Here is an 18,563-nt window from a genome sequence, read left to right as displayed (position 1 = left end):
ACATGCAAATACCGTATGTTTAAAAGGTTTATTAAAATCCCTTTACGAAATCAAGTACAGCACAGAAGCAGTAGTAATACAAAAGTAGACTTATTTGGGATTGGAGCTGAAAAGGAGTGTGTGTTCATACTTGGACTTGGTTGTGATTCTTTTTGTTAATACTGATCAGAAGAACCACTTAACTAGGGAATCAGGTTTAAATACATTATTAACAAATGCTCACTAAATTGAAGGCGCCGAGTTACACAGAAATATAATTTAATACAGTACAAAGATAGACAAATTCATTTTCATTTATTTTTAGTAAATATACAAAAGCCTTTGCACTTGCTGTCTAAAAAGGAATTCAGCAATAATACATTTATGTAACCTTTGACCCCTAAGGGTATTACTGCATTAAACGATGACATTAATATTGCTAGAGAACATTTCAATTGTATATACACAGCAGGTTGAAGAAATGGTTAGACGTTTTTAAAATTAGGGTTTGTACAAAAGGCCTGCAGCCTCATATACTGTACGTACTGTACATGGTGTAGTATTAGTGTTAAAAGGCGCCCTCAGTACATTTCATGCTGGAGCCATCGTCTCTGAAAAGGCCAACAGAAGGCAAATGTACCACTTGTCTGTCTTTGAGTCCTGAGAAAGGCCACCATGTCATCTCACATCGGCCCAAAAAACACCAGACCAGTTTCCCTACAGTGGGGCGTTGGGGTGAAATTAGAAGTCCTGGAGTGTGTTGCTGCATTAGTTAATACTATAACGCCCAGTTTGTGAGATTAGCTGAGGTGCAGGGACAAAAGGTGGATTGGAGGTAGGACTGTCCAAGTCGTGTTCCTGGCTTTGGTCTGGCTGAGGAAGGTTTTCCCTTGAATATTCTGCATACCACTCCTGGAGGAGGAAGATGAAGTGTCATTATAATAATACACAGTCAACGCAAGCTAAGATAACTTTGTTTTACCTGCATCTCCTCTGCATACATTTTCATGCTGAGGTCACACTTTGTCCTGGACCTCCTCCCTTGGTACAACAGTGACGAGGGCTCTTCACTCTAAAGTAGGGAGGAGTGATCATTTAAAAAGAAATCATATTGGATTCATTCAGAATTCTGTTGATTGTGTTGATTAATTGTGTCTCAAAGCAATTCGGGTGCTTTTGATTCAGACAACTCACTCTCCCATCCCCTTAAGCCTGTATTCAATCAATGATCGCTCATTTTCTCCATAGCTGATATACGAAATGTGGTCAAATGTGCATCGCTAGTGTGGTAATGCTTTTGTTCTTACCCCGCTACGGTCCATGGTTTGTATGACTCCCTGCAGGGAGCTGAGGGATGAGTGTGCTGGACACATCTGTTTGTACAAGTCCAAAGTGGAAAGAGCTTCTCCTCGGCCCACTTCTACCTCAAATACAATTCCATTCTCATCTAGAGAGCAGAGAGAAATACATGACTCAACTGTCGACATTGTGCACACCACTAAATGGTCAAAGTATTGGGAAACCTGGCTATTACAGATACGGGAAGTGACGACGGATCATAAATACAGAAGATCCCTGCTTGTTGTCTTTTATCTGCTTTAAATTGTAAATCATTTTTTTTTTCTATAGCAGCTGAGATAGTTTGATTGGGTTTGGTGGCGCTAGCTGCAGGGGAAAAACTAATGCTGCAACTATGACTCCAGCAGAGGGAGCTGTCTCACAAGTTAATTTGCTCAACATTTCCAAGTACAATACGAAAATGTATACTGGATGCATGTAGCTGTTTCTTAATGTGTAAAACGGAATTTAAAATGTCTTTAATTACCCGTGAGAGGCATTTTATAGGGTTTAGAGGAAATTGGTATTTTTAGGACTTTCTATGGGTACGTCCCTTAGCCATGGTTTTTCGCCATTTGCGGACCAACCATGGACATTGCTTTGTACACTGAGAACAGAAAAGGCTGTTCCCACAAAGTTCAAAGCATACAAATGTCTATGTTTGATGAAGATTAAGGGGTATAACCCAACATTTCAATGATTAAGCGGTGTGTGACAATATGTAGTCCATATAGTGTATGAATCCAAACTAATTTTCAGATCGAATACAGCAAATAAAGAACAGAAAATGCAGACTGACTGCACACATTATGACTCAACACACCAACACAAACTCAGTCCCACCTTCTGGGTTCTCCCGTGTTTCCCGGTTCTTGCGGCTGTAGTTCATGCGGAACACGAAGGCGTCCAGGATGAATGCCACAATGATGGTCATGACCACCTGGAGTGGGCATAAAGGACGCGCTATATTAAAATAAAGAGTGAAAGAATGCAGCGCTTCATCTACCGCCTAGGTTCCCAAAGTGCGGTACACCAATTGTCATTGAGGGTACATGGGGGGGGAAAGAAAAACAATTCGCGCTTAAAACTCACAATTACGAGTGCGCCTGAATGCCTCACGGCAAGAACAGAGCAGAAAGGAGACAGCGCATTAAGTTGTTCATTGCTCTGTGTGCATCACATGAACAAATAAGTACATTTGATTATTTTGTGCATTCAGCGTGTTTAATCTTTAAGATTTCATCTATATTAGTGTTCCAATCCCCGCATGACGCAGCAGTGGAAACCTGTCACTGTGTAGGGCTTTCAATCAAAATGAGACTTTATCGTTATCGTTGGTTGTATGTATTTTTGTACTTCGGATACTGCTGATGATCGTTAAACTTTCCCCTTCAATTTGGTATTAAACTCATATGCAGACTTAAACCATCGCCATTGTGAGTGTGCAAAAAAAGCAAAGCTCAACTTCAACACGTTCAAACGGAAGGATGCCAGCATCAGACTGGGATAAAAGATATGTAGGATGATTACTTATCTGTTTATCAGTGCTCATGTGAAACTTTATATAAATGTGACCATGCAAAATACACATTATTGACCCGGAATTACTATATTATTATTATTAACCAGTGAATTATGTTCAATATGAATTAATTACGATAAAAAGATTTGTTTTTTTAAGTGGCTTCAGGTCTAATGTCTGAAGGGGTACACCACTGTGAAAAGTACCCACTGTTCTAGCGCAACGCAGCTCACCATGGTGACGATGTAGAAGGTCATGAAGTAGAGGCGACTCCAGTGGCTGGTCATGGAGGTCACTCCTTCCTACGGACAGCAGAAGGATCAAGCAGCGATATGCATGCAGGGAATGAGCGTACGTTCCAGTATGTCATCATCTCACCATTGTGATGTACCAGTTGTTGACCACAGTCAGCTCAAAAAGAGTCACTGAAGGAAAAGAAGACAATCACATTTAATTTACACAGCAAAAGAAAGCGTCGATGTACACTACTGTGTAAAAGCCACAGTTACATTTGTTGTTTTAACAACACAGTCAACACAATCCCTCGCTACATTGCAGTCATATTGTTAAAAATCTACACATTGTTACCAAAGCTCCTGAGAATGTTGTTGAAGTTGTTGAGATAGTAGTAGCCTTCTTCCAACACCGTTTTGTTGCCAAAGGTGACGTTGATCTGCCTGTAGGAGTCGGCCACCGTGCTGGTGCTAAGAATAAACAGACTGCATGTGTAAGGGCGGTGCCGCAATACAATTACAATGCTGACCACCACATTTAACTCAAGTAATGCACATCACAGCCAGCTGATGTCACACCTAGATGACCGTCCCCAACAAACAATCATAGATCAGCGCTAATACTTGAAAAAAATACAGCACGAATATGATCTCTCACCCAGCTACCTCAAGTCAGGCTCTTGCTCTGACTAAGACGGATAATTTAAGTCGCATAGGACCCTGTGATGGACAACATTTTCAAGAATAATTAATTTTGGCAGAGGCTAGTTAAGCTTTGAACAAAAACAAACTCATAAAATAAGGGTTCTTCCTTACCCTATGAAGCAAAAATCCCCTGAGAGCTGTTGTGATGCACAGAACGTGGACTACAATAGCTGTCATGGAGGGTGTCATTTCAGGGACTCACTTGCAGCAGTTGGGGTAAACAACATCAGCAAAGAACTCCATGCCCACAATAGCAAAGGAGTAGTAGAAGATGATCACGGTTAACCCCAGACTTGCCATCCTGGGGAGGAGCTCAAACATGGTGTCCAACACGTTGCGATACCTCTGCTTGATCTTAAACAACCTGCAACAACGTTTGAAAGAAAAATGAGTCACACAAACAAAAAGTCTTGATCTCTTACGTCGGAAATAGACATAAAGGTGCACCGGAGCAGCTGAAGTGGTCGGAGGACGACGATAAAGTAGAAAGGCCTCATATCAAAGGCCAATGCAATTAGCCCCAAAAAGGCGAACACCGTGACTGAGAAGTCAAACCTGGATCGGACAGAAGAGAACAACATGGGACACTAAGCATTTTGTTTAAACGTCTTTTTACCCAAGAGCCAACACAATATAACTGACATCTGAAAACATTCACACTCCCCTTTTAAGTTTCAGTCTCATCTTTGATACTTTATGTAATACTTGGCTTTTTACACAGTTTATACTCACAGATTCCATCCAGAGCTGAAATAAGCCAATGGTCCCAAACCGGATAACTTCAACAGCACCTCAACACCATAAACTGAAAGCGGAATCGACAGAATTAGAACAGGTTAGTGCAAACAAATCCTAAACAACAAATGTGACTTTCCAGAAAAAGGATCAATTCCCAAAATGGATGACAGATTCAATAGAAATCACTTGACTATGAAACGACAGTGTATGATTCACACCACTATCTACTTCTGTATCTGTTTTTTATCATTAATTGAGTTTTGAATATGTAGATAGTGTATGGGCAAGAACCATATTTGGCTACGAACCATTTTATAAAAAGGTATTTTTTGGAAAATCAACATTTTATACCCAGGTTATTTAATTATTCATCCATTTTAATGATGCTGCTTATTCTGGTCAGGGTCACAGGAAGCCTGAGCCTATACCAGCTGACTTTGGGCAAGAGAGCTGGGGCACATATTTAATTACACATTTTTCATTTTTATTATGCATCCATCCATTTTCCTCCGCTTATCCGGGTCTGGGTCGCGGGAGCAGCAGTCTCAGTAGGGAGGTCCACACTTTCCGGTTTCCAGCCACCTCTTCTAGTTCCACTGGGAGGACACCAAGGTGTTCCCAGGCTAGCTGTGAGACATAATCCGTTCCAGCGTGTCCTGGGTCTGCCCTAGGGCCTTCTCCCGGTTGGGCATCACCGGAACACCTCACCAGGGAGTCGTCCAGCAGGCATCCGGACTAGATGCCTGAGCCGCCTCAACTGTCTCCTCTTGATGTGAAGGAGCAGTGGCTCTACTCTGAGCACCTCACCCTATCTCTCAGAGTGACTCCAGTCACCTTATGGAGGAAACTCCTTTCTGCCGCTTGTATGTAGGTGAGGGTGGGAACATTGTTATTAGCATCTTTCCTTGTACTTACAGTGAGGTGTGTGGCATCCATTTCATCTCAATCAAATATGGTTCTTTGCCCTATATAAGGGCTACACACTGAAGTTGAGACGGATACCTAAACCTATACAGCAGTACTTTTCTCCCAGCCAATCAGCAAAGAGAGGTAGTGACAACACTCAAAAAGTTATACTTAAATATAATGAAAGACAGTACTGTATGTTGTACTGGTATTTCAGTACTCAATCAGAAGGCTTTGACTGTATGTACCACAGTAGTTTTCTGACGTGGTACTTCAATGAGTGTGTATGACTACTCACTAGTAAGGAAGACAATGTAACTCCAGGGAACCAGCCTAGACCAGGAGAATCCACCTGCAAGAGTAGAAAAGAGAATATATTCTCCCTTTTTTTTCTTTGGCATCACAGGAGAAATGTCTTACTGTGCAGGGTATACGTCTCCACGAGGATCCACACGCCATTGATGGCCACAACCGCATCTGTAGGGTATAGGAAAATAGTTAGTCACATGTGCAATATAAATTTCAACGGTAAGGGTATTACTCATTACACTTACACATGGTGTACTGAAAGGCCTTAGACCTCACTAGTAGGTTGATGCCTGTGAAAGCAGAAGTTAAAAGTAGAAGATGAAACCACGATAGTCAATTGAGGAACAGATGTTGTAGCAAAAGAAAAAACACAGGGAGAACCTGCCTTTGAAAATAAGGTAGGCTGTGTGTGGCAGGTCATCAAACCAATATTCCCCACTGCGCCGGGCCTGCACAACATAACACACATAAGGCATGTTTAAATGAACAAAAGGACCGACAATAGTTTGGCATGTCTATTGCATGCGGGCTCGTTACCTTCCATTTAAGGCCAGTTACCTCGTAGAACTTGTAAAATTCCTGCAGACTACAGTAGAGCACACATTAAAGGAGCTGCATTTGATTTTCAGTAGCAAGGCAAAGTTCAAATTTGACTGTGGCGCTGGAAGTAGTCACCTAAGCATGGGCGCTCCATTCGTGTTCAGAGCTTTATAGGTGAGGAAGCGGTCCCTTGCAGACATCCGTGGTCTGTAAAAACGCATCAGGCCATCAAATTGTTTCAACGAGACACCCATTGGCCTCTGAAGGGAAATTGCAGACACACGTTAAAATGCATGTGATGACGCCTTCAAATTTAGAGCAGCGCATGGAGCACATACCTGGCGGCTGACTAACAGCTGAAAGGCGTGGTCAATAGCGGAGCGTTTGTGGAGCAACAGAGACTTAAACTTCATCTTTTCCACGTCATTAAAGGTGTCAAACACTACTGCTAGGAGCTGGAGGTGAGGGGAGAGAGGAAGTTGGATTAGTGAGTGACAATCATAAAGTTGCTCAAAAATCTGACTGGTTCGGAGGCAACAAAATGACTAGATAAGGTTGAAAACTGCACCTAGACAAGGAAAGTGCCTCATGATCTGATAGTCAACCTCATGATCAGTTATTTTTCAAGATCTTTTTGACTGAAAACAATAATCACTTGAAAATGATTACTGATAGAGCTGTAAAATGTATTATGCACTGATTTGACCTTTTACTCCAAATACCTCTGCCACTGTTTGTCCTGAATACACTAGAAATTCTAAAATATACCTGAGTAGTTAGCTTATTTTTAACTTGTATGGTTGTTAAGAATGTTGAAACGATAGCGGCTTTATGGTAGGAACACTTTGACCCTGGAACATACTAGTACAGTTGTCCCTCGCTACGTCGCGGTTCGAACATCGCTCCCTCCCTCTATAGCGTTTTTTCAAAATGAATGAATTAATAAATGATCGTTGTTTCGTAGTTCAATACAATACATTTTTTTTTAAAGCATATTTAAGCAAATTGTACGTACTCCTGGACTAAATTAAGCATTTTCAAGCATAAAAAATGGCTAAATGAACGGAAATACAAATATAAGGCGTTCAGAAGACGTGATATGAAGTGTAATACAGTATCTGTGACATGTTGTGTGCTTTTAAGAAGTGGGGCCCGGGAAGTGACGTGTGTGACGTCAGCTTGCTAGCGTTGACTGTAGCTGAGTGCTAGCAGCAGGTTAGCAGTGTAGGGAGTGGCCGACAGCAGCTCCTGTGTGAATGCTCACTGCTTGGGTTCCCTGCTTGTTAATAAAGCAATGGAAGTGCATCGTGATTCTCTCCTTAACCACAAACAGCGGCAGTATTCTACACTGGTCCCGAGGTGTCAGTAATGTGACACTGATGTGACAATGGCCACTGTCACTACGCAATACATACCCGGAACGCAATCGGTTCAACTGGGTTCTACACATGTGTACAACACGTCTACATACGGTCGGTCTATTTTTCGGCAGTGACATGTTAGGCATAGGTAATTTACATCACCCGTCTATCTACTTTACGGCAGCAACCAATGTACGTCACCCCTCCACTCACCAAAACATTATTAAGCTAGATAGAAATTGCGACATAATCAATCTTTTTCTTCTTCTATCATATTCATGGTGCAAGTGAATTATAAGCCCTCTTTTCTTTGTTCCATAAATTTTACATTTTTTTTCGCCACTGAAGAAAATACACACAAAATCATTTGCTAGGAAGATATGTTTGGATGGATGGTATTTCCCCGTTTAGAAAAAAAACAAAAAACAAAAAAAAAACTATCCGAATCCTCTGAATTAATCCATCATGGCATTCTGCTTATGGTTGTTTACACTGAAATATAACTGAACTGTATGTGTATGTATGTATGTGTTTATGACGTGTAGGTCTTAGCTACGTGCCATGCGTAAGTTTTACGTAGATCAGCCTTGGTGGATGTCATAAGACGACAGAAATATCCACATGCTAAAGTATTTTAACAAGAGTCACTTATAAAATAAACGAGGGACAACTGTATATTATATCAAATTATTATTTTTCTACTATTATTACTATTATTCACGGTTGGTCTCGGAATGTAAGCCCAGCGTATAGCAGGAATGTACACTAGAATAATTTACTTTTTGTTTTTTTTTATTATGCCTCATTTACATGTTCCTCTACAACTTAAATAGGGCTGTACCAAGTTCATGATGAAGTAAAGCTCAATGGAGAGGTACACGATGAAAAACACACAGGACCAGCTGCTCTTGGAGTACGCTGGCATCATCACATCAGGGAAACTACAAGAACAGAAAAAAAGTCACGTTTATTGTGTGTCACGCATGCTAAGATGATGGTGCTGTGCTTACTTGGCCGTGGTGAGCAGCACAAACAGACTGACCATGCTGTTCTCCAGAGTGTTGAAGTACTGCAGTGAAGACAGAGATACACACACACTCAGGAAACGTGGTCACAACAGAGGGGAAGAAGAATTTCTAGACTAATCCTAGACTAAGAATGACAAAAAGAAAACACAACTTACTGGATCTGCAGTGTTTGTAGAAAAGAGGCAGAAACCTGGGTTGAAAAAAAATAACATTGCTGTCAAAAACGGAATCCAAGATATGTATGATCAAACAGCAGTGGCATTAAACAAGGTTCATAACGCTTTTTGGAATAAAACCATATTATTTCTCATTTAGCTTTTACTAAAACCATGGTTCACGCTCATACAGAATACAGACATGTTATATTATTCTACTTTATTATTAATTTTATAATGCAGTCATTATTTGTGGTTTTCAATGTAACTAAATCATTATTTCTTTATTATATTTTCACTTACATTACATTGAATTGTATAAAAAAAATGAAAAAGAGAGAGACAAGACTGTATCACATTAAATACAGTACAATGTTGGATTCTTGTGTGTTTTGGTGCTGTGTAAAATGCACTTTTCTAAATATGCTCACCTAAAATAGCAAATATGACCATGAAGAAGAGCAGCAGGAGGAGGATGTCAATGAATGGCGGGAGGGACTGGAAAATCTGACGCAAATTTCTGAATGGATATTCGAGAGGTTAGCGACCATTGGTGAAAAGATAGTTCAACTGTGTGAATATAAAAACATGAAAACACCGACTCCCACTGGTGGTATAGTAGCATTGAAAGACCAGGCTTCTTCACCATGTGGTGTACCTGCGCACAGCGCCACAGTATCTACAGTCCACTAGGAATATTGGTCTGAGGGCTCGGGTCACTCGCATGTGAGATGTCTGTCTGACCAGAACCACTATGGCCTCCACAAACTGCAGCAGCAACACACATGTCTGGCAAAAAATGAGGAACACAGGTACAACTTGAAGCTACAGTATTTACAGTGTATATGTTAACAGCAGTCTAGCAGAGAAGAGGCAGACTGAAGATCTTAAGACTGCAAAGCACTCGGGCTGACCTCTGACAATGAAATAAAAGCACCACCAAAAATGTTATGCACTCAGTTACCTTCACCATTGTCCTCTTGTGTCGTATGAAGGTGTGGAATCCCAGCCAGCGAAGTTTCATGCACAGCTCAAATGCCACCATAACCAAGGCTAAGAGCTCCAGCGTGGCATGAATCTAACAGGGATCAAATCAGTTCTTTAAAATACCTAGCTCAGGTAATTGTGCCTGTGAACATGTTGCCCTTGCATTGACACATGCTCATCTTCACTCACATAGACGTCCAGTCGCAGCGTCGGCACCGCAGGAGCTTCACACAGTGACAGTGCCATGAGCAGGAGGCCTGTAAGTAGCTCCATCATGTAGAAGATGTGGTTATGTGCAAAGAGGTAGGCTGCAAGCGCCTTGGGGTTTCGAGGGTGGGTGAAGAACTTGTCATTGTTTTCTCCTTCCTGGATTTGAAATGAAGATATAAAAGGGACACATCATTAGGGATGCGTACCAAAACCGGTGACGACATACACGGTAGTAACTAAACCCAAAAAACTTAAGTAGTGTAGGATAATATTGTATTATTAACTTGTTAGCTGATACTTATTTGACAAGCAGACCATAGAAATATTGTTTTACTAATTTGTTAACTAAATGGAAGAACATTTAAGTAGGTTCTAGAAACACATAAAGATAAAGTGCATTCACATAATCAGCAGTCAGATAGGATGTACTATGCTGGGAGGGCAAGGGCTATTTTGTACAGAAAAAGGTGCTGATGAGAGTCCTACCACGTCAGCTGAGACGCAATTGTAAACTGTCGTCATCACACACATATCATCAAAGAATTCGAGGGATAAGATAACGTGGGCTATCGTGGTGCCGATGATGTGAGGAAAACAATTACAAAAAGGCAGAGGGGACTAACGATCAAAGCAGACTCTCTCTCCTTCTGGTCAGGAAGCCGCAGGCGGATATGAGGAGAGACAGTTAGCCCGGATATCCGAAGAATGTGAAATTATTCTGTCTGAATTATTTTCAATAAGTTCTGTAAATCTTCAATTGGAGTGTGAATCTTCCTTTCCTTCTCATAATTGGAGATTAACGAACACGTAAGTGGAGATGAAATTTCATCTTCAACAGTAGCTATTGGTGTCTCATTTCAGCTTAATCTTAACACAACAACATCAGTGCTCAATTCCAACACCGTGCAGACATTTGTCCGTCACTCTCCACAACAGCAACACAACACTTCATTATCCATCAATCACACTCACAGCGAGCGAGGTGCATTCACAAGCGAACTGTCAACATCAACATTACAACCGGTTGTTACACGAACTTCATTTTTCTATTATTTTTCAATTTCAATTACTGATACTTAAAATAGTTTGTCAGTTTTGTTTCATGTTTCATTTATTCCTTAGTTATCATTTTATTTATATTACTGAAGTATTTAAATTACTATTTTGGTCATCTATTATGTCACAAAATTAAAAGTACCGGTTCGGGCGGCATTTAAGCACCGGCACTGTTTCAAAAGTATTGAATAATATGTAAACCAGGGCTGTCCATTACATCAATCGCGATGTAGTGCAAGTCAATCACACCACATCATAAACGTCGCTTTGTAGATTTCACATCAGTCATCCAATATTAAGAGCCCCTCTTTATTTACTGTTGCTCCTCCGTGGCAAAGATTAAGTTGTGAACAGATGACTCAATGAGAGGTACACAGAAACACAACTTTCATCTTTATTCTTCAGATTACGGATAAACTAACGCAGCGGTAAGATGCCTATATTCACTTGTAGTGGTTAATTATATAGAAAAAAGTCAATTGTTTGATGGCTCTGCTTCACTTTCTCAACTCCACTATAGAAATGTGTTCTCTCTACACTTTTGATTGTGAAACCATGATCGCATGATTCACGGGAAGACCTTTTTAATATGTTACGTTTGGCTGCATTGTCTTTTGCATAATAATTTTCATTTCTCGCATATCTGTAACGTTTGATAGCAAATGCTAACTGGACGTAACAGATTAACTGTATGTGTAATGAAAAATGCACTTGCACCGTTTCAAAATGATCAAATAATATGTAAACCAGGGCTGCCCATTATATCGATCACGATGTAGTGCGAGTCAGTTGCATGTGTTACCCACATCATAAAGGCCGCTTTGTAGATGTCATTTGACATCAGTCATCTGACATTAAGATTCCTTCCTGATTTGCTGTTGCTCCTCCGTGGCAAAGATTAAGTGGTGAACAGTAGACTCAATGAGGGTCACACTGAAATGCAACTTTCATCTTTATTCTTCAGATTACGGATAAAGTACCTCAGCGGTAAGATGCCTATATTCACTTGTAGTGACTATGTAGAAAAAAAAGTCAATTGTTTGATGGCTCTGCTTCACTTCCTCAACTTTAATATAGAAATGTGCTTGCTCTACACATTTGTTTGTTCATGATTCATTAGAAAACCGTTTCAATATGTTGCTTGCATTTGGCTGCGTTGTCTTTTGCATAATCATTTTCATTTCTCATATCTGTAATTTTGATAGCAAATGCTAACTGGATGTAATATATTAACTGTATGTATAATGAACACTACATAGCTGCTTTGACTGACATACTACGCAGGTTATGTACACAACTATTGAAGAGTTATGTGTAATTATCTTTATTGCCATATTAAATTGAATTGCGAATTATTGAATGATATCTATGTAACGGATGCCAGCTTTGTGCGGCTATGCAAGTACGTTAGTAAAAGGTCCTGTGTCGATCCCGGGAGCGGGCAGCGTGAAGCAGGCGGGTTACATCTAACTATTTTGACTAGCTACTTGTACAATTTGAAATTGAATATGAAATATTAATCATTAGTATTTAGTACAGTAGTTTCAAAGTTTACTGGTTAGATTTTCTATACCTTTCCTACTTTATAGTAAGAGGTAGATCACTTTGTAACTTGCATGATGAAAAAGTTGTGCCTTCTAAATCTGGGGCTTGAATCGAAGCCCTCTGCTATGAAAGGCAGAAGTGTGACTGACCCTGGTAAATGAAATAAAAAACTGAATACTACACATTTGGAAACCAATGCTTTAACTTTAATCTTACATGAATATACTAATTGTGTGTGAAGCAGAGAAGAAAGGGGTTTCCAGCTTTTCTGTAAATCTGAAGTGCATCGAAAGTCATATAAAAACTTTCATGTCAAATCGTCATCAAGACGTCTTCCAAGAACTCAGAATACAGACCTCTACTCAGCGACCCAATAAATTGGTCTTAATGCTTGGGTGTGATTTTCCCACAGTGGTGCAACTAATGACTTGAGGTGCGAAGTTTACTCAAGCACAGCTCTGATTGTCTAGCATGACCACACTCTAAATTATAAGCTATCTGCTCAAACCGCATCGCAGAAGGCATTGATCTCAACCTCAAAAGGTTCCACGGGAGCTGGCTTTACAGCTCAATACACTCTATTCCCTCCTGCCAGTCCAATAAAAACACAAGGTCAGGTGTGGTAGGTGGAATAAAATCATTATATAACAATCCCGACTTTACAGTTATGGCATGTGAATACCTGTAGGTAGATGGCAGCCTCCTGGTAGTTCATCTCCCAACTTTGCCGCAAAGACACACTGTGCGCTCGGTGGGTTTGAGGCCCAGCTGTTGACACCACAGTGTTATTCACTATGTCATAATTTCCTGCACCTCCATCTAGAAGAAAACACATGTACAGAAGGTTAAAAAAAAAGAGCACCAATTCTAAAATAGCTCTTACACACAGTTCACAGAAGACTGGCCGTACCATAGCAGTCCAACTGCATCTGTAAGCAATAGGAGGAAATCACTACAGGACTTTCATTACATCTCTGATCTTCACGAAATGCAGCCGTGTGTCTGTTTAAACACTCCATTGATACGTTTGGAGCTGTGTGTGTGTGTGTGTGTGTGTGTGTGTGTGTGTGTGTGTGTGTGTGCGTGCGCGCGTTTGTTTGTCTCAGTGGAGGGAGTCCACATCACAAATCATTGTGTTCCAGTCTTTTTCCGGCATCCACACACGTGGGGATACAGATGGAAGACTAATATGAACTGCACTAACATGTGCAATTGTCCTGGACACAATACAATGCTTGTGATGATCAGTACTGCTCTGACCTCCGTTACAAAACTTATATAAATTTGGAGCTCATGAATCGAGAAAAACAAATAAATGACACATGACATTTGAACTCCGTGCATCTTGTCAAGACATCAGCACTGACAAAACATGCAAGACAAGGGACTATGTTAAATAAAGTTTAAAAACAGTCTCTTCAAATAACTTAGATAAATATGCATTGATTTATAATACAGCCAGGTTTAAAAATAGACCACAAACACTTCCTCAATGAGTCCTTCTCTAGCTGCCTGCTTATAGTGTCCTTCACTTGTCTATCTGGTTTCTACTCCCATGCATCGTGCACGATCCAAAACTAAGCACACAAACTGAATCTAAAAAAAAATTGTAGTCACAGCCGTTTGCTGTCCACCGTGACTGTGTGACACTGTAGTTTAAAGCTCAAATTCCATTCCGGCAGAGGACTGTCTGTTGTCCACAGAAATGGTGTCTGCCAGGAGCCATTCCAATCCATCACTTGTCATGAAACAATCATGTTTGGAGCGCAAACAGCATATAGTCAGACTCTCACATCTGCTGTCATGACATTCACTGTTCTGTGGTGATCTACTGAGTCAGGGACACGCAGTAAAAACTGAACTCCACCCATCTATCCCATCATGTGACCTGTCATCTGAGTTGTAACAACTATGGTTTCTTTTAAGAATTCCAACCCCCAAACATTCCCCCTCGCCAGAAACAACTCCCTGGAATAGTCCTCAGTAACAAAGTTTCTTTCTTTTTCGACACTCCTGGAAAACAACCTCTCCTCTTCCTGTTAATTTCAAGACACAATCTGCTCACGTGCGTGCACACACACACACACACACACCCCGTGTACACACTGCAGGCTGCTGAAACGCACACAAACGTGAGTCACCATTTTCTCTGATGGGTCACTTTGTAACTTTTATGAGGGAACACAATGGATGCACAGTGAATGCAAGTATTTAAAATTGTTCCATTAACATGAGACATACTGTACGCTCCTGATCAAAATTTTAAGACCTGATGAAAAATTGCAAAAATTGACATTTTGCACTGTTGAATCTTAAGGAGGTTCTACTTGTAAGTAAAACTTGAAAATGCAAAAAGAAAAAAAATGGGAGTGTGACTTTTTTGAGTAAGCAATTTATTGTAAACATCTATTAAAGTAAAAAAAAAAAAGCTGGTCATCAGCTGATCAAAAGTTTAAGACCATAGCCTTTAAAAGCCAACATCTTGGCAAAAATGTGGATTCAAAGTCTTTTTCTGTCAGATATTCGCACTGTCATGATCTCTTGACGGAAAAGGTAAAAAAACTTTCTCCCTTTGTACGTGGTCGAATTGTTGAGCTGCATAGGCCTCTCACAGAGCGCCATTGCTGCCGAGGTTGGACAGTCATTTTGAACTTCTTTGAAACTTTCATAACAAAAAAGCAAAGTGGTAGCCCCAAAAAAGTTTCACCAGCCCTGAGCCGGAGGATCCAATTTACTGTCCATCATGGACACAGGATGATCCTCTGCCCAAATGAAGGTTGTTATTGGTGCTGAGTGCAGTCCAATAACCATCAGACACCATCTACGAGAGAAGGGTTTTAAGAACAAAAACCATCTTCAAAGGCATAGTCACCTTCAACGCCACAAAATTGCACGTTTGGAAACGAGCACCAAACATGGGACATTGAAAGGTGGAAGAAAATGTATTCTATGATAAGAAAAAAATGTAACCTTGACAGTCTTGATGGCTTCTAATGTTACTGACATGATAAGGAGATCCCACCTGAGCTATTTTCCCCACACGGAACAGTGGAGTTGGTGCCATCATGATCTACGGTACTTTTTCCTTCAATGGAACAATGGAGCTTCAAGTTGTGCAGGGGCATCAAATGGCGGAGATGTTGCAGGGGGCATCCCTTCAGATTGAAGGCCCTCGTCTGTGTAGTAATGACTGGGTTTTTCAACAGGACAACACTGCAGTTCATAATGCCGGCCTGACAAAGGACTTCTTCCAGAGGAATAACCTCACTCTTTTGTAGGGTTTCGATTCAGGTTCATAATGATTATCGATTCAGATGCTTTGAAGAAGCAACGTCATACAACTTTGCATAGTTTAAATGAGGGCGCCAGAGTTATTTTTGGATTAAATGTCCGAACTTGCCCATTAATGTTTTAACATGAACTTTTTAATCAACTTTCATGAAAAACATTTCCATATATGCTGTTGTTTGTGTTAGTGAGGTGTGATTTTGCAGGCACTTCGGTTTTTTTTTTACCTATAGTCTTAAACTTTGTATTCAGTAGATGAACACACTATTTCAGTTTAATGGTTTTTTTGCAATAAAGTGCTTACTCAAAAAATGTTTTTGTCTTGCTCCTGTTTCTTTTTGCATTTTGTAGCTCTACTCAGAACCTCCTTAAGATCAAACAGTGCAAAATATAAATTTTTCCAATGTTTCAACTGGGCTTTCACCAGGAGCGTATTATATAATTGTGGCTGTCCTCTCATGTAGCTAAATAAGCCAACGAAAACCACAACTCAGCATGTTGCAGTTTGTTGACAGTGGCGATCAAAACCGAGCATTATAGTCTTTATAAATGTCAATTCCTTGACACGTTCATGTTTTGGGCCAATTTAGCCTAAACACAATTGGGTACCTAATGATGTGGTCAGTGAGTGCATACAGCCATATAGACAGAATAAAATTATCCCTTATGTTTGGCTCCCCTGGTAGCCTGGCTAGCTTGCAGGTTTTTTTTCCTGTGAACTTGGCGCATTTCTTATCCAGTTGTTTATTTGGGGTGGTGTGTTTTGTTTTGTTTTTTTTTTTTGCATTTGCAGCATTTTTCTTTTGCATTTGTTTTTAATCGTGCAGCTTCTAGGTTATTGCAGTATTTCACCAGGTCATCTGTGTTATGGTGTTTGTGGTTTCGGACCATTTGTGTATGGAGCGTTTGGACATTGCTGCATGTTTGCCACTGTATATTTTTCATCGATACAACGCAGCGGGATTAAATTAAAAATAAATCAATTTATTTGGGCGCGGCTATAACGTTACGCCGCTGCTTAAATAGAGAATGCGGGGTTAATATAAGAAAAATGCATACTTACTCTCATCTCCCCTCTCTGGCTCCTCGTTGAGCAAACCGCTGTTTGCATCGTCCCAGGTGAGGATGAGAGGCACGTCGTCGTCGTCAACCTCCATTCTTAACAAAATAAACAAACAGTAACAAAACACGATTAGCTGGAACAAATACAGTCCATAAACGAAACTAGTTGGCTCCATGAATGCACATTTTTTGTGGAATATATTATGTCATAGGCTAACGCTAATTTGTGAGCTAACAAGCACAGTGCTTTAAATATTGTGGTGAAGCATTACAGTAAGAAATGCATTATTGAAATGTCCAGTAGGTCAAAACAAAGTGACCGTGAAGGTAATGGCAAAGGCTTATTTACAGCTTTGGTCCGTGTCCTAGCACGCAGGGGGCATCTGTCACCACCGAATCAATCGGTCAGTCAGTGTCACAAGCCGCCCGTGTCCATCGCCGCATCTTCTCACCGCTTCCGAAACAAAATGAGTGTTGTTGATACAAAGTTTACGTTAAACAACACTAGTTATTTACAAAGCTATTCAACTCAAGCTTTGCCTCCCAGTCAGGATGTTGGTGGAGTGTCTGTTTTTACGACATTTTCAGCGATTCACGGCAGTCTGTATCGTGTTGTATTTCAAAATAAAAGTGAGCAATATTTTAATACAACAAAATACAAAACTACGTCCCTTGATCCATTCATATGTAATATGATTTTGATACATGGGTATTTTAGAATTATATAGTAAATAAACAGGCGTAACTCCAATCATTTAATTCACTTTACCTTGTTGTCGGTATCGTAGCAACAGTATTTTTTGGACGATTGACAGGTAAGGAAGTTACGGAGTCCTCGAGGGACCATCGAGAAAAAACGATTGATGGGTAAAAAAAAAAGAGGAATTTTTGAAAGAGGTCGCGCAACGTTTGCGAGAGAACGTAATAACTTCCACGAGATCTCGCAAAACTGTGTTAAACTACAGGAACCTGTGATAGCGTGCCTCCACATAGCGAAAATTGGGTGGAAATGTAACATTTAATTTCCATCTTTGGCATTTGCGCATCCCTTGCTGCACGATTGTAGCGGTATAAAGTTATACTGTAACTGTCGGAACATGTTTTCAATTCTGTGATGGTTATTCGGCTTGTCTTTTGAAAATAAAATGCTAACATCCGGTACTAGATAGCGTTGCTGGAAACACATTTCTGTTGAGTACTGGTATCCGAAATGACATACATTGATTAATGAAATACATTGAATTCTTTCACGTGTGTGCACTGCTTGTCCGATAAGTACACATTCATATTAGAAACGCAACGTGATGCTCTTAATTTGAAGTTTCAGCGCAAACATCTGCTACTAGCTGATCTTGACACCGCGGCAAGTGCTTGGCACTGTTTGCCAAACGGTATCTTACATTTTTGACAGTAGGCGTTAAGGGGTTAAAGTATCTAATGTAATTCCTGGTCAAAGTGTCACCATTGTTTAACAGCTGATAACGGCCACTGACTCTGAGAAATGGTGTCGTTGGTGTCGTTAGTGTAACAGCGTAAAGCGCGTGACTTCCTGTTTGTGCTGTTTGGCGGAAGACAATGCAATGATTTTTGCGAGAGAGCGC

The 18,563-nt window shown here is 40.4% G+C and overlaps 1 protein-coding gene across 1 annotated transcript; it reads right to left on the bottom strand.

The window, feature by feature from the left end:
* Positions 1-14: 14 nt before the first annotated feature.
* On the bottom strand, positions 15-17,557 carry tpcn1 (two pore segment channel 1). Its single transcript, XM_054774760.1, has 27 exons — positions 17,312-17,557; positions 16,964-17,058; positions 13,295-13,431; positions 9,991-10,167; positions 9,779-9,892; positions 9,473-9,603; positions 9,246-9,334; positions 8,815-8,849; positions 8,642-8,700; positions 8,473-8,572; positions 6,609-6,725; positions 6,406-6,530; positions 6,268-6,316; positions 6,116-6,179; positions 5,976-6,020; positions 5,842-5,898; positions 5,720-5,773; positions 4,510-4,582; positions 4,225-4,332; positions 3,980-4,141; positions 3,428-3,543; positions 3,218-3,264; positions 3,073-3,141; positions 2,161-2,257; positions 1,287-1,426; positions 962-1,051; positions 15-891 (listed from the first exon to the last, which is right to left on the bottom strand). Exons 2-27 carry the CDS (start codon positions 17,055-17,057, stop codon positions 748-750), a joined length of 2,493 nt encoding a protein of 830 aa, XP_054630735.1. The 5' UTR covers position 17,058; positions 17,312-17,557; the 3' UTR covers positions 15-747.
* Between the last annotated feature and the right edge of the window lie 1,006 nt (positions 17,558-18,563).

This window comes from Dunckerocampus dactyliophorus, chromosome 4, assembly GCF_027744805.1.
Source record: "Dunckerocampus dactyliophorus isolate RoL2022-P2 chromosome 4, RoL_Ddac_1.1, whole genome shotgun sequence".
Taxonomy (NCBI): domain Eukaryota; kingdom Metazoa; phylum Chordata; class Actinopteri; order Syngnathiformes; family Syngnathidae; genus Dunckerocampus; species Dunckerocampus dactyliophorus.
Note: the sequence above shows the minus strand (reverse complement) of the source record. Positions and strands in the feature narration are given on the sequence as shown.